Source organism: Panulirus ornatus, chromosome 47, assembly GCF_036320965.1.
Source record: "Panulirus ornatus isolate Po-2019 chromosome 47, ASM3632096v1, whole genome shotgun sequence".
NCBI classification, from domain to species: domain Eukaryota; kingdom Metazoa; phylum Arthropoda; class Malacostraca; order Decapoda; family Palinuridae; genus Panulirus; species Panulirus ornatus.
In genome coordinates, this window is record NC_092270.1 from 20,661,295 (window position 1) to 20,677,221 (window position 15,927).

General features: G+C 39.6%; 1 protein-coding gene across 4 annotated transcripts in view; it reads right to left on the reverse strand.

Annotated features, from left to right (window-relative positions):
• Positions 1 to 4,964: 4,964 nt before the first annotated feature.
• LOC139763654 (oxysterol-binding protein-related protein 3-like) overlaps positions 4,965 to 15,927 on the reverse strand; it is a 98,891-nt gene continuing 87,928 nt past the window's right edge. For all 4 annotated transcript variants that reach the window (XM_071689940.1, XM_071689939.1, XM_071689938.1 and 1 more), the window contains 3 exons: positions 14,173 to 14,444; positions 13,147 to 13,269; positions 4,965 to 6,695 (listed from right to left, as the gene is read on the reverse strand). In XM_071689940.1, the coding sequence (XP_071546041.1) occupies positions 6,587 to 6,695; positions 13,147 to 13,269; positions 14,173 to 14,444 (504 nt within the window). In that variant the 3' untranslated portion in view covers positions 4,965 to 6,586. The remainder of the gene's footprint in view (positions 6,696 to 13,146; positions 13,270 to 14,172; positions 14,445 to 15,927) is intronic.

Here is a 15,927-nt window from a genome sequence, read left to right on the forward strand (position 1 = left end):
CTGTGGCCTTTGTTGTCTTTTCCTAGCACTACCTCGTGCGCATGTAGGGGGAGGGGGTTGTCATTCCATGTGTGGTGGGGTGGCGACGGGAATCAATAAAGGCAGCAAGTATGAATTATGTACATGTGTATATATGTATATGTCTGTGTATGTATAGATATGTATACGTTGAAATATATAGGTATGTATATGTGTGTGTGTGGATGTGTATGTATATACATGTGTGTGTGGGTGGGTAGGGCCATTCTTTCATCTGTTTCCTTGTGCTACCTTGCAAACGCAGGAGACAGTGACAAAGCATAATATATAATAACATATATATATATACATAGCACTAATGGGATGGCCTTGATTAGGGCCTCAGCTGCCCGTGCCATCTCAGCTATAAAAAAAATCTAACGGATGATTAGAGGGATGATGAGTAAGTTTTCAAAAATGGTAACCATTTGGGGATATCACATTAACAATAACTGGGATCAATTGCCATTCTTAGAAGAGAACAGCATGTAAGGATTTCATTCTCCAACAGTGAAAATGGGAGATAAATTCTCTTTGGAGTACATTAAGGCGAGATACAACAAGAGGGCATGCAAAAAGCCACTTTCATATACAGTGGTATACATCAGAACAAATGCAGTTGCATATTTCCATGCACGCTTAATCTCAAACATCAAAAAACCAAAATTTCGGAAATAAAGGGTGGAGACAAATTCAGTGCTATGCTGAAAAGAGTCTGGCTCATCAACACAATGCAGCTGCAAGACCAGCAAACCAGTTATCTTATCTCCAGGAGACTCCCTAATCTTTCATTTAAGATAACAAGTTACATAACAAGTAAATCATCTAAACCTTGATATAAGAAGGAAAGGAGAGAGTTACTAATGCATAATAATCCAGAACAAATCCTTGAGTGGGATCAAAGTTGTGAGTTTGGCCCAATATCTTTTGATGAAGCGAAGCACAAGTAAACACATGTTTGTCATACAACAGTAGTAACAGGTAAACTAATTCTAACTCATGTAATTAAGGGATAAAATTTTATCAATTACTCTATTGCCTCAGGAAACTCATCAAAAATTACCATAAAAAAATAATCTACAATCTGGAGAAAGTGAATTAACTTTAAGTTTTACACATGCTTAAAAATGAGATTCTTGCTATCAGAGTAAACACTTGCAGGTGGAATTTGGGAGCACCAGTTGTTGTATGTAATAGTCACAAATTGCAGACCTAAATGGTCTTTTAATACCAAGGCTAATTTGAATAGCAAACGTTCTAAATGAGTACATACTTTTCCCTGTCTTTGAATGGATGATCCATTTCAACAAAAGTGTGCTAAAAATGAATCTGTTTACTACTACCTTAGTTTTACATAGTTGATAAGGGTATCATTCCAGGATCTCTTCTAAGAGATGCCTGCTATATTCTCACTAAGTGACATACCAAACACAGAAATCAAATTCTATTTAATCATGTAAACACTATATGCAAATACTCATTATTACAAGCAAATAGTAATGCAAACTAGGATATGAAGGTGTAGGGTTAGTGTGGAGTAACATCGGTGTGAGGAGAGAGTGCTGGAGGTTATCAGCAAGAAGCTAAAGGCAGCATTCTACTGAGAGAAAATGACAGTTGTTCCACTACAAACACTTGAGGCAGCAGGTATCTTACTGTGGAAAGCAGGAGTGGAGTCAAGGAGCGGACCAATGTGCTAGCAGGAATGGTGGAAGTGACACTATCACATGGTACTGGAGGAACCTTGAAATACTGAGTTGAAATGGAATGCTCTGATAATACTATTACTCTCATTTGATCTTCCTGTAGCCTCTTATTTTTATTACAGATGTTAAGCCCCCTCCCAAAATACACAATCTGCTCTAAGTATGGATCTAAAACCACTGCTTACTGGGCCAACTGGACATAAAGCATGAAGGTGTGAACGAGCCCCTTAATGTTCAACTGGTAACATCATCTACTTATTGCTTCTCTTCCTCCTGTTTTTCCTCCTTTGTCGGCCACTCCATGTCTTCCGCAGACAATTCCTCTTCATGTAACTCAGGAAATCCATGACATCATCATTATCTAAATCCTCAAACCCAACATTAAGGCCAAGGTAACTTATTCCCGCCAATCCTCAGAATGGGTTCATTAATCCCATGAAACAGTGGATGCATTCTTCCCACAGGCCTCCTACACATCATCAATGATGGCACTTCACACTTAATCCAACATACTCTTGATGCTGTTTGCTGTATGAAAGAATTTGTAATAATGATAGAATTCAAGGACTTGGCTTCTGGGACCTTCAGTACTATCCTGTATCCATGAGAAAAACAGCCAGAGATAGAACAGCTTAAAAGGTTGCTACAATGCTTTGAAATATGGGCTGGATTTCAAGAAGGTTGTATTGGGTGCTAGAACATTAACTATGTTGAAGTAAAACCCAAAGAGTGATGTCTGATTCACAGTATCATCATTCTATTTTAATGCAATATCCATTTACAAACAAGTCTTCAAAAACTATTGCAGTTATCCAAGCCTTTTAATTCAATACCCAATGAGCTGGTGAGGCAGGCTGACTAAAACCTTCAGAGAATGGATAACTCATAGCATCTTACTTCTAAAATCACTCTCAGCACTACCATACAGCAGCAATACCAGTCTGTCTTCTGTTACCTTGAAACCTGAAAGAGTCTTCTCTTCCTTAGATGCATATGTCCCATTCAGCAAGTATCTACAGAATAGGCCTATTTCACCAACACTAAAGCCCTACCGCAGACTTTCCTCCTTAATTGCTATAATTGCCTTAAAACACGTCCAGAAACTTGGAAGCAGCAATATCAACATCACTAGCAGCCTCTCCAGTGAGTTTGATGTTACAAAGTTTCCAGCATTTCTTGAATATATAAAACCATCCATTTTTTGCTGAGAAATCATTGGCAGTCGAAGAGTCCCTTCTCCTTGCTGTAGATGGTCATACAACATAGAATCCTTCAAAGGGAATCACTGTAATTCTGGTCTTCTATCCACAGTTCCAACAATATCTCTATCCCTGTAAAAGGGTATCTCACTCTAAATGTTACCTTTACTGATAATGAAACAGACTTAGTCATAGCTCTTTTAATCTTTTCAGCATTCCTCTGTTGTGCCTATGCTGGACTCATCCATGTTATACAAATGACTAATTGTTGTGGAACCACTGGAAAACACTGATGCTTTTTAGATGTCATTAATAGCATTATGCTCTTCTTAAACTTCCTCATGGCAAGTTCTCGTAAGGAAGAAGTACTTGAGGGACATTTGGGTATGCCATGATCCAAAGTACATGCTAATGAGAAAAGTGGGTTGTGTGAATGAACAAGAGACAAGTCAAAAGAGCAACAACAACATTTGAACTGGTACATGGTCTGGGAGGAATGCATACAAAAGACTTCCCATGACTCACTATGAAACATTCAATCCCACACATCTCAAGCGGGTGTGTTGAAATGGTTTGGACATATGGAGAAAATGAGGAAAGCTTGACAAATAGGATATGTGTCAGAGGTAGATGGAACAAGATGTGGGTGACCAAACTGGAGGTGGAAAGCTGAAGTGAAAAAGACTGAGCAATCGGGGCCTGAACATGCAGGAGGGTGAATGGCGTGCATGGAATAGAGTGAATTGGAACGATGTGGTATACTGGGGTCAACATGCTGTCATTTAACTGAACCAGGGCATGTGTAATGTCTGGGATAAACCATGAAAAGGTCTGTGGGGCCTGGATGTGGATAGGGAGCTGTGATTTCAGGTGCATTACACATGACAGCTAAAGAATGAGTGTGAGCAGATGTGGCCTTTCTTCATCTGTTTCCTGGTGCTACCTTGCTTGTGGGGGGGATGCTGTTTCCTATGGGCAAGGTGGCAGTGGGAAAGGATGAAGGCAAACAAATATGAATATGTACATATTCATGCTTGCTTGCCTTCATCCATTTCAGATGCCACTACGCTCTATAGGAAGCAGCACAAAATACATAAAGGAAAAGGAAAAAGATAACATATATATATTCTCTTCCTGTTCCTCGCACCTGATAGCTACCCCATGTCAGCTAGGCAAGCAAGCATGAATATATACATATTCATGCTTGCTTGCCTTCATCCATTTCAGATGCCACTACGCTCTATAGGAAGCAGCACAAAATACATAAAGGAAAAGAAAAAAGATAACATATATATATTCTCTTCCTGTTCCTCGCACCTGATAGCTACCCCATGTCAGCTAGGTAGTGTCATAAAACAGACAGAAAGGTCACATCTGCTCACATCCATACATGGGCTGTCATGTGTAATGCACTGAAACCATAGCTCCCTATCCACATCCAGGCCCTAGAGGCATTTCCATTGTTTACCCTGGATGTTCCACATGCCCTGGTTCAGTCCACTGGAGGCAAGTTGACCTCAGTATACCACACCATTCCAATTCAATCTATTCCATACACAACTTTCATCCTCCTACCTATTCAGGCCCTGATCACTCAAAGTATTCTTCACTCCATCCTTCCATTTCCCATTTGGTCTAACAGTTCTCCTTGTTCCCTCCACATCTGACACATCAATCCTCTTGTTGTTCAGGATTTTAGCTCACAGACATATTTGGCACAAAAGTGCCAATGCACAATCACACCCTGCCATACGAATCTGTTACCTGGTTGACTAAGATTCTGGCAAATGACACAACTGGCACAAGGATTCAAGGTGTCAGAACAAGACATATGTTCTAGAATCATGAAGCACATACCATAAATGGTTATACAAAATACTTACATACTGAAATATGCCACTGATTTCTAGTCTATTACTGCAGAAGAAAGGTGTGGTATGTATGACTCACATTATGAAAGATGAATGTGAGAAATGGGAGAGTATACTAATCAAAAGGGTGGGCTTATTCATTTAAGGAAAACTGACAGGAAACAACAGACTCTAAGATCATCTTTTTACAGAAATGGTTCACTATATACACTCTCCTTCAAAAAAATGTTCTTATTCAATCTTGCTATTGTTACTCCACATCATCAAACACTATTAGGCTAACCATCAGAAGCTTGTGGCCAGGTCAAAGGATCTTAACAAAAGTGATACAGATATTCTTGAACTTGCAGTCATCATTCTATCAACTCTTAAAATAATGACCTATACCATGGGATGTCCCACTTACATTGCAGCTGGCCTGAATATGCTGTTTAAAAATGTTTGAAGCCACAGAAATCTCTTGTCTCTCGTGAAATACCCAATGGACTGCATCAAGCTTTTGCAGAGTCTGGTTTGAAACAAGTTTTTGAATGAAACTAGGCAACAGGCATAACACTGAACACTTGAGAAGGCTTCTAGTTATCTAGCACTTCCAACTTGTAAACATCCCTCTTCAAAATAAGTTTTATGGGCACCCACCACTACAGACTGAAAATGCCAAATTCGTTTCTTGTCTTCACCCTATAAGTACAAAAGCCCACCATGAATTAGTCTATTTCCATGATCTTCTTGGGTGAGCATTCCCCAGGTTTTGGAAAAAAGGGTATCATGTGGGTGACTGCAATCTAATGGATACCTTAAACAATATGGGAGAAGTTTGTATCTACTTCATTACCAATGGTGAGGCAGCTAAAAATGACTTTATGGAAGGTTTACTGCTGAGCTTTTCACAAGTCTTGGAAAGGGCTTTTTTAGCTATGGTGTAATTAGGTCACTGTCAGGCTCAGAAATGCTGACACTCCACTGTCACTGATTCACTAACTACTATCAAGTTAGAAAACATTACCTTAAAATAAAAGTATATCCCTATTGCATATAAAATCAAAAGTGACCTTCACATCTTATGAAAAGAATTACGCATAATCTTTTTCACAGAACTGAGCACCTCATTAGTGAATAAAATTCTTTTACTTCACATCAAGAATTGATGAGAAGTTTAATGTACAATACCGATTGTACCACAAATCTACAATTCAAATAAATTGAGATCTTAAAGAATTCTGAATATCTTATTTTTTGTGAAAGAATTTCTGATTAAATTCAAATCAGATAACATTATCCAAATTAAAAGCTGATAGAGAGAACATATAGATGTTGAGTCAATACGTTAAAAATACTGTCAACATCAAGTAAAAATATGAGGAGTTTCACTGCACAAATACAGGTCAAGTTTTACGAACACAAAATATAGTGCTCTTGGCAACTCAAATGAATGTTGTTTTGAATATGTGTTTCCAGGAACTTGATCTGGCATCTAAGCCACGCCCTCCCATTTGGGTTCAATTATTGTAGGTAATGGTGTTTTATTATCCCAAAATAATTCTCTGAAAGTAGTACATTAAACATTTATATCTATATGAATTATTTTAGGGTAACATTTGTTACATAATATATGAATATTTTAATCCATACATTATTTGCCGTTTCTCCAAAGCTCCTTTAGTTGACAGAGATGAAATCAATTTGACACGAATCATCCATCATTCTTTGTCCAACCTAAATGGAGTTATAAAGAAACACACACCTACTTCACAGGTGTAAATTATTACCTATTACGTTTCTTCAAGAGTCATTACCACAGCTTATCAAATGTCATATTCACAAATCCTGGATCCTTGCGTTTATTCCAATATTCTCCAGTGAACACCCAAGATTCCTCTTTACCTCCATCTACTTCACGTCTGAAATGAAAATGAAAGAAAGAAAATTCATTAATAATATGACTTCTTCTGTGCACCTATGAAACAGATATATCACTATTTTTCTTACCTACTCACATCTCTAAAAATTCCAGCATTCACTGGAAAAATCTCTTCCCAGAAAATAAAAGGTATTTCATGAGAAATTTCTAATCATAAAACAATTGTTAAAAAAAGAGAGAGCGAGGGAGACATAGAAAAAACTACTTACCTATCTAAGGACCTATGAGTACCAACAAAAAAAAGGACATAAAGGTCTGTTGCTGTTTGTATTCCTTAAGATTTTGCCATAAGCCAGGGCTTGTGTGTAATGATCATCACATATACTACCAATCTGATGATACAGTAACTCTATAGAGTTAAGTGCTGTCAAGTGCTATGTGTTACAAGGAGAGATTGTATGTCTGTGGAGAGAATGCCAGAAGTCCAGATGTGGGTGAAGCACAAAGAAAAGACAGCTACCCAGGTCAGAGGAATGCAACTTGACAACCACTCCCTATGCAATGATCACTAATCTTCCTGATACCCAGGCAATTAGTACGGGTGATATACCTCTCTGGTTGGTGGCTGCCTACCAACTCATACCTACATGAAAGATACTTTGACAATAAAGTCTGTCAAGAGTTTCTGAAGACAAACATCTGGCATTTTGGCCACAGAATGTATCAGATGGAATTAAAGCCAATAATCTTTTCTAAGTGCCTTTAGCCAATGGGTAACACTGAAAGTTAAGCAAATCCTTCAAATGATAAGTATGGTAATAAGAACAAAATAAGCAACCATCATCAAAAATTTATAACATTTCATATTTTTCCTTTATATTAGGTGAGATGGAATGGGCAGCTGAGGCCCTAATCAAGGCCATCCTATCAACTACATATATATATTACACCATTATCATTATTATACTTAATCCCTGGGGATAGTGGAGAAAGAATACTTCCCACGCATTTCCTGTGTGTCATAAAAGGTGACTAAAGGGGACGGGAGTGGGGGACTAGAAACCCTCCCCTCTCGTATTTTAACTTTCTGAAAGGGGAAACAGAAGAAGGAGTCATGCAGGGAGTGCTCATCCTCCTTGAAGGCTAAGATTGGGGTGTCTAAATGTGTGTGGATGTAACCAAGATGAGAAAAAAGGAGAGATAGGTAGTTTGTTTGAGGAAAGGAACCTGGATGTTTTGGCTTTGAGTGAAACAAAGCTCAAGGGTAAAGGGGAAGAGTGGTTTGGGAATGTCTTGGGAGTAAAATCAGGGGTTGGTAAGAGGACAAGAGCAAAGGAAGGAGTAGCACTACTCCTGAAGCAGGAGTTGTGGGAGTATGTGACAGAATGTAAGAGAGTAAACTCTAGACTGATATGGGTAGAAGTGAAAGTGGATGGAGAGAGATGGGTGATTACTGGTGCATATGCACCTGATCATGAGAAGAAAGATCATCAGAGGCAAGTGTTTTGGGAGCAGCTGAGTGAGTGTGTTAGCAGCTTTTTTGCATGAGACCAGATTATAGTGATGGGTGATTTGAATGCAAAGGTGAGTGATGCAGCAGTTGAGGGTATAACTGGTGTACATGGGGTGTTCAGTGTTGCAAATGGAAATGGTGAAGAGCTTGTATATTTGTATGCTGAAAAAGGACTGGTGATTGGGAATACCTGGTTTAACAAGAGAGATATACATAAGTATATGTAAGTAGGAGAGATGGTCAGACAGCATTATTGGATTACATGTTAATTGATAGGTGCATGAAAGAGAGACTTGAATGTTAATGGGCTGAGAGGGGCAACTGGAGGGATTGTCTGATCATTATCTTGTGGAGGCAAAGGTGAAAACTTGTAGAGGTTTTCAGAAGAGAGAATGTTGGGATGAAGAGAGTGGTGAGAGTAAGAGAGATTGGAAAGGAAACTTGTGTGGGGAAGTGCCACGAGAGATTGGGTGCAAATAGAAAACAGGTGTGGACAAAGGACGTAAGGGGAGTGGGGGAGGAATAGGATGTATTTAGGGAAGCAGTGATGGCTTGCACAAAAGATGCCTGTGGTATGAGAAAGGTGGGAGGTGGGCAGATTAGAAAGGGTAGTTAGCGATGGAATGAAGAAGTAAGAGTGTTAGTGAAAGAGAAGATGCATTTGGACGATTTTTACAGGGAAACAGTGCAAATGACTGGGAGATGTATAAAAGAAAGAGGCAGGTGAAGAGAAAGGTGCAAGAGGTGAAAAAGAGGGCAAATGAGAGCTGTGGTGAAAGAGTATCGTTGAACTTTAGGAAGAAAAAAAATATGTTTTGGAAGAAGGTAAATAAAGTGCATAAGACAAGAGAACAAATGGGAACATTGGTGAAAGGTGCTAATGGGGAGGTAATAACAAGTAGTGGTGAAGTGAGAAGGAGATGGAGTGAGTATTTTCAAAGTTTGTTGAATGTGTTGATGATAGAGTGGCAGATATAATGTGTTTTGGTCAAGGTGGTGTGTGAAGTGAGAGGGGTCAGGGAGAATGGTTTGGTAAACAGAGAAGAGGTAGTGAAACCTTTGCAGAAGATGAAAACCATCAAGGCGGTGGGTTTGGATGGTACTGCTATGGAATTTATTAAAAAAGGGGGTGACTGTGTTGTTGACTGGTTGGTAAGGATATTCAATGTATGTATGGTTCATGGTGAAGTGCCTGAGGATTGGTAGAATGCATGCATAGTGCCATTGTATAAAGGCAGAGGGAATAAAGGTGAGTTTTCAAATTACAGATGTATAAGTTTGTTGAGTATTCCTGGGAAATTATATGGGAGGGTATTGATTGAGAGGGTCATGGCATAAACAGAGCATCAGATTGGGGATGAGAATCGTGGTTTCAGAAGTGGTGGAGGATGCGTGGATCAGGTGTTTGCTTTGAAGAATGTATGTGAGAAATACTTAGAAAAACAGATGGATCTGTATGTAGCATTTATGGATCTGGAGAAGGGATATGAAAGATTTGATAGAGATGCTCTATGGAAGGTATTAAGAGTATATGGTGTGAGAGGCAAGTTACTAGAAGCAGTGAAAAGTTTTTATCGAGGATATAAGGCATGTGTACGAGTAGGAAGAGAGGGAAGTGACTGGTTCCCAGTGAATGTTGGTATGCAGCAGGGGTGCGTGATGTCTCCATGGTTGTTTAACTTGCTTATGGATGGGGTTGTTAGGGAGGTAAATGCAAGAGTTTTGGAGAGAGAGGCAACTATGCAGTCTGTTGGGGATGAGAGGGCTTGGGAAGTGAGTCAGTTGTTGTTCGCTGATGATACAGCACTGGTGGCTGATTTGGGTGAGAAACTGCAGAAGCTGGTGACCGAGCTTGGTAAAGTATGTGAAAGAAGAAAGCTGAGAGTAAATGTGAATAAGAGCAAGGTTATTAGGTACAGTAGGGTTGAGGGACAAGTCAACTGGGAGGTAAGTTTGAATGAAGAAAAACTGGAGAAAGTGAAGTGTTTTAGATATCTGGGAGTGGATTTAGCAGCACTTGGAACCATGGAAGCGGAAGTGAGTCACAGGGTGGTGGGGGAGGGGGCGAAGGTTCTGGGAGCATTGAAGAATGTATGGAAGGCGAGAACATTATCTCGAAAAGCAAAAACGGGTATGTTTGAAGAAATAGTGCTTCCAACAATGTTGTATGGTTGCAAGGTGTGGGCTATATATAGGGTATATGTACATACATATACATATATACACATGCACATATTCATACCTTCTGCCTTCATCCATTCCCATCACCACCCAACCACACATGAAATAGCATCCCCCCACTCCAGCAAATATTCCAGCAAGGTAGGGCCAGGAACAGACAAAAAAAGGCCACATTCGTTCACACTCAGTCTCTAGCTTGCATGTGTAATACACCGAAACCAGAGTTCCCTTTCCACATCCAGGCCCCACAGACCTATCCATGGTTTATCCCAGACACTTCACATACCCTGGTTCAATCCACTGACAGCACTTCGACCCCAGTATGCCACATCATTCCAATTCACTCTTATTCCTTACATGCCTTTCATCCTCCTGTATGCTCAAGCACCAATTGCTCAAAATCTTTTTCACTCCATTCTTATACCTTCAATTTGGTCTCCCGCTTCTCTTCTTCCCTCCACCTCTGATGCATATATCCTCTTTGTCAATCTTTCCTCACTCATTCCTCCATGTGTCCAAACCATTTCAACACACCCTCTTCTGCTCTCTCAACAACACTCTTCTTTATTACCACAAATCTCTCTTACCCTTTCATTACTTACTCAAACCACCTCACACCACATACTGTCCTCAAACATCTCAATTCCAACACATCCACCCTCCTCTGCACAACCCTATCTATAGCACATGCCTCGCAACCATATAACATTGTTGGAACCACTATTCCTTCAAACATACCCATTTTTGTTCTCCGAGATAACGTTCTCACCTTCCACACATTATTCAACGCTCCCAAAACCTTCACCCCCTCCCCCATCATGTGACTCACTTCCACTTCCATGGCTCCATCCGCTGCTAAGTCCACTCCCAGATATCTAAAACACTTCACTTCCTCCAGTTTTTCTCCATTTAAACTTACTTCCCAATTAACTTGTCCCTCAACCCTACTGAACCTAATAACCTTGCTCTTATTCAAATTTACTCTCAACTTTCTTCTTTCACACACTTTACCAAACTCAGTCACCTGAGTCTCACCTGAATCAGCCACCATCGCTGCATCATCAGCGAACAACAACTGACTTACTTCCCAAGCCATCTCATCCACAACAGACTGGTTACTTGCCCCTCTCTCCAAAACTCTTGCATTCATCTCCCTAACAACCGCATCCTTAAACAAATCAAACAACCATGGAGACATCAAGCACCCATGCCGCAAACCAACATTCACTGGGAACCAATCACTTTTCTCTCTTCCTACTTGTACACATGCTTTACATCCTTGGTAAAAACTTTTTGCTGCTTCTAGCAACTTACCTCCACCATATACTCTTAAAACCTTCCACAAAGCATCTCTATCAACCCTATCATATGCCTTCTCCAGATCCATTAATGCCACATACAAATCCATCTGTTTTTCTAAGAATTTCTCACATACATTCTTCAAAGCAAACATCTGATCCACACATCCTCTACCACTTCTGAAACCACGCTGCTCTTCCCCAATCTGATGCTCTGTACATACTGTCACCCTCTCAATCAATACCCTCCTATATAATTTCCCAGGAATACTAAACAAACTTATGCCACTGTAATTTGAACACTCATCTTCATCCCCTTTGCCTTTGTACAATGGTACTATGCCTGCATTCTGCCAATTCTCAGGCACTTCACCATCATTCATACATACACTGAATATCCTTACCAACCAATCAACAACACAGTCAACCCCTTTTTTAAATAAATTCCACTGCAATATCATCAAACCCACAGCCTTGCCAGCTTTCATCTTCTGCAAAACTTTCACTGCCTTTCCTCTCTTTACCAAACCATTCTCCCTGACCCTCTCACTTTGCATATTACCTGACCAAAATACCCTACATCTGCCATAATATCATCAACCTCCTTCCAAAACATCTTTCTATTCTCCATTTCCTGCATTACAAAGGTAGCATTAAGAACAGAGGACTGAGCCTAAGAGAGAAAATCCTCACTTGGCCTCCTTCTCTGTTCCTTCTTTTGGAAAAGTCAAAACTGGAGGGGAGGATTTCCAGGCCCCGACTCCCTAGCATTAGTCCTTGGACTAGCTACAAGTGCAAATTTAATGTTGCACTGCATTAAACTTCATCATTCTTTCATAAGTGTTTGCCATCTCCTGCAAAAAACTGAGCATTAGAGGAGGGAAAACCTTGCCTGGCTCCTTCCTCTGTTCCTTCATCATGAAAATACTTAAGTGCCCCATTCTCCTTCATGTTAGTCACCTTCCATGGCATGCAGGAGATCCACGGACAGAATTCTTTCTCCCTTATCCCTAGAGACACATGACATGTCTTCTAATTTCCATCCACCTTTAATTACTTGCTTTCATGTACTGTTTTGCCTTAGAGTCAAAACATAAATGTCTACTGGAGCCACAAACTACTCTCCTCTCTCCCTCTTTTAATGTCAAATCATTGGCTTTGCTTGATTATAGCTATGGATATTGCCAAGGGAACCTGATAGCATAATGCCAAATAAATCACAGCAACCTACGCAGTTTCACTCAACAATTGAGTTTCAAACATTACAAATGTAATCATCAATTTTCTGACATAGAAAATTTAATTGTAGCAACTGACAAAAATTATATCACTTAAAACCTTACACTTACTAAAATAGCACTGAATGTACCCAGTCATGTAATATGAGTAGTCACAAAAAAAGCAAGTTCCAGCAGAGACATATACTTATTTCTATACACTCATTCCATGGATTTCACAATCTAAATTTTCAAATCTTAAAGTTAGTAAAAGTCACCTACCTAAACCACATAGGTATATGCTCTACTCCTGTCTCTTCACGATTTTTACGCCTTTCACGCTGTAGCTGCTCTAGCTGTGTTTTCATCGTCTCTGCTCCTGACATGTTACCTTCTTCTAATAACCTGAAAAGATACAAAAATCTTAAATTCTCAGGCAGAGATTACCTTCTTCTCTGCTCACATTCCTAAAGAAAGTTGATATTTTCATGCATATCCTGTTGGAAGTGCTGGAAATGAAATGCATTAGGATAATAAGAGATAGTATGCATAATCTGACAGAAAAGGCTGACCTGGGTGTGAAGAATTCAGGAATCAGTGAGTGAAGACAGTCTGACTAAGAGCATCTAAGCGTTGGAAAGAAGGGGGAGTTGAAGGCTTAGCACAAGACTGAAAGACAAGAAGAAGGATTGGTTGTGGGGCCTAATTATTCAAGGTGAAAAGAGGCATGTGCTGCTGGTTCTTAAGCATCTGATGTGTGAGGAGTGAAGAAGAATACAGAGCTTTTTGGAAAGAGATAAGAACTTGTTTTGGCAGTTTTGATGCATGGGATCGAACTTTGATGCTCTGGGTTCTGGATGCTGGAAAGGATAATGCAGAAACTGACAGTATAATTAGGAGGCATGGGGTCTTCAGTGTAAATGAAAATGGGGAGGGGCTTGTCGGGTTGTGTGCTCAAAGGAGAACAATAACTGGAAGCATCTGAATGAAGAAAAGGGGCATATATAAGCATATGCAGGTGGTGGCATTGGGGTCAAAGAACATAAATAGATTGTGTGCTAAGTGACAGGTATTGGACATAAATGTGCTAAGAAGGACATCAAGTGAAAAGTCTGATCACGAGCTCCAAGAGACCCTTAAAAGGGATCATGGGGTAGCAAGCTAACTATGCGTATATATCAAATCAAGAGATGGTATATATAAACAAGGATATGAAATAAAAAACATGACTAAAAACCTCGCACTAAAATGTACAAACAGACAAATCAATTAACAGTCATGCAGCAAGAAGAACACAAAGAAATTCACCTTTGATCAGGTCTGAACCTGGTATCAGTTGGAGGTAGATACTTGGACTGATCTTCATCTAATTCATTAAGCTCCATTGCAAATCGAGTAAAACCATAATAGAGATGAAAATCTTCAGGCATGCTTCCTGGCCGCCACACCACACGAGCAGAGGGTGCATGCCCGCAGTAGATAGCCTCTGTCCATTTGCCGAAAAGGTTGTGTATCACCTGTCCATCAGCATCTGTGACTGTCCCGAACACTTCATGACGTTTTGATGACCATGAACTGGCCTGGTGAGAGACGAATCTTAATCAAATGACAGATATTACACAACTTACAAGGCTATTCATAGACTGAATGTCAGTCACCCCTTAGACTTTACCACAAAAAATAGCATAAACTGGAAAGTGATGATAAAAGTTTTCTAATCTGTTCAAGATGGATCTTCTCTGAATAAGCCTATACAACAAAATCTAATTTATCATATATTTCTAAAGACAATCCTTAGGGTCAAAGAAGATATAATACCACCCATACACCTCCTGTTGCAGAGAGCAACTAAGAGGGCCAGAAGTAGAGGGCTGAAAATCATTCTCTTCTGTATCATTATCTTCCAAAATCAAGAAAAGAGGAAAGAAGCAGAGAGAAATTTTCTTTGCAGGCTCAGTTGTCTGCTACTTGTGTTATACAGTTATGGAGGGAACAGCAGGCGGGTGAAAATAACTGTGTAGAGGCTGAGTAATATGTGGGCAAACATATGGATAACTTTAGAATGATGTCCTCTGGTTGTTTTCCAGCTGTGGGTCCAATAGAGGAATTCAGTGAGAGGGAGGAAAACAAACACCCTGTAGCATATAAATACAGGAATGAACAAGAGAGAGGGGCTTAGGAGGATGACATGGTACCAAACCTATCCTTAAAACATCAGCACAATTATCATCAAGCAGGAAAAAGCTCCAAAACTCTGTATGTGATACTGACCTGGGAGACAGGTCCTTAAGAGTCGAGTGCTCTTTCCCCAATCTGTACAAATAGGTTGTTACACATAGGCATGCAGGTAAGCTCCAGCAAGATCCAGCAATTTCAAGAGGCAGTGGTGGGTATAACCAATACAGATAGCCATTTCGCAAGTAAGGAGAAAAGAGTACTCCACAGTGCCCAAGGAGAGTTTGTGGAAAGTTAAAACATATGGGAGAAAAGGTATAGTACTGGTTTGGTAAATAAGACTGTATCTGCTGAAAGATGCCAACTCTTGTGAACAGCAGTTGCAGTATAACCCATACATCTGATTTATTCCGTGTCTGAGTGATTCCAATACTCAATAATGAAAAATAAATAGCATAACTGGGATGATAAGAATTGATATAAAGTTTAATCAAAAATATTTTTAGGAAACAATGTTGGATGAAATTCTGTGTAAGGGTTATAATCACTTTCACAATGATGTTTAAATAAAAGAGGATTATCATTTTGAAGCCTAAATTGTCAAAAAATTAAATCTGAGCACCAGATAAGCTAAAACAAAATTCATGAATATGGGTATTTCAAGGGTCTTGTAACCTATCAACAGATTAAAATAAATACTGAAGGATGAAAGCTAGGACCTTAGGGGTTGAGAAGTTACAGGCAATATTATATAAACAGAATCAAAAGTTACAGATAAGCATAATCAAGCAGGTGTCTTTTCGTTAACCATGTATTCCTAATCACCAATCCTCATTCAACACATAACTTGATGAGTTAATCCCCTTTCCACGCATTACACCAGAGATC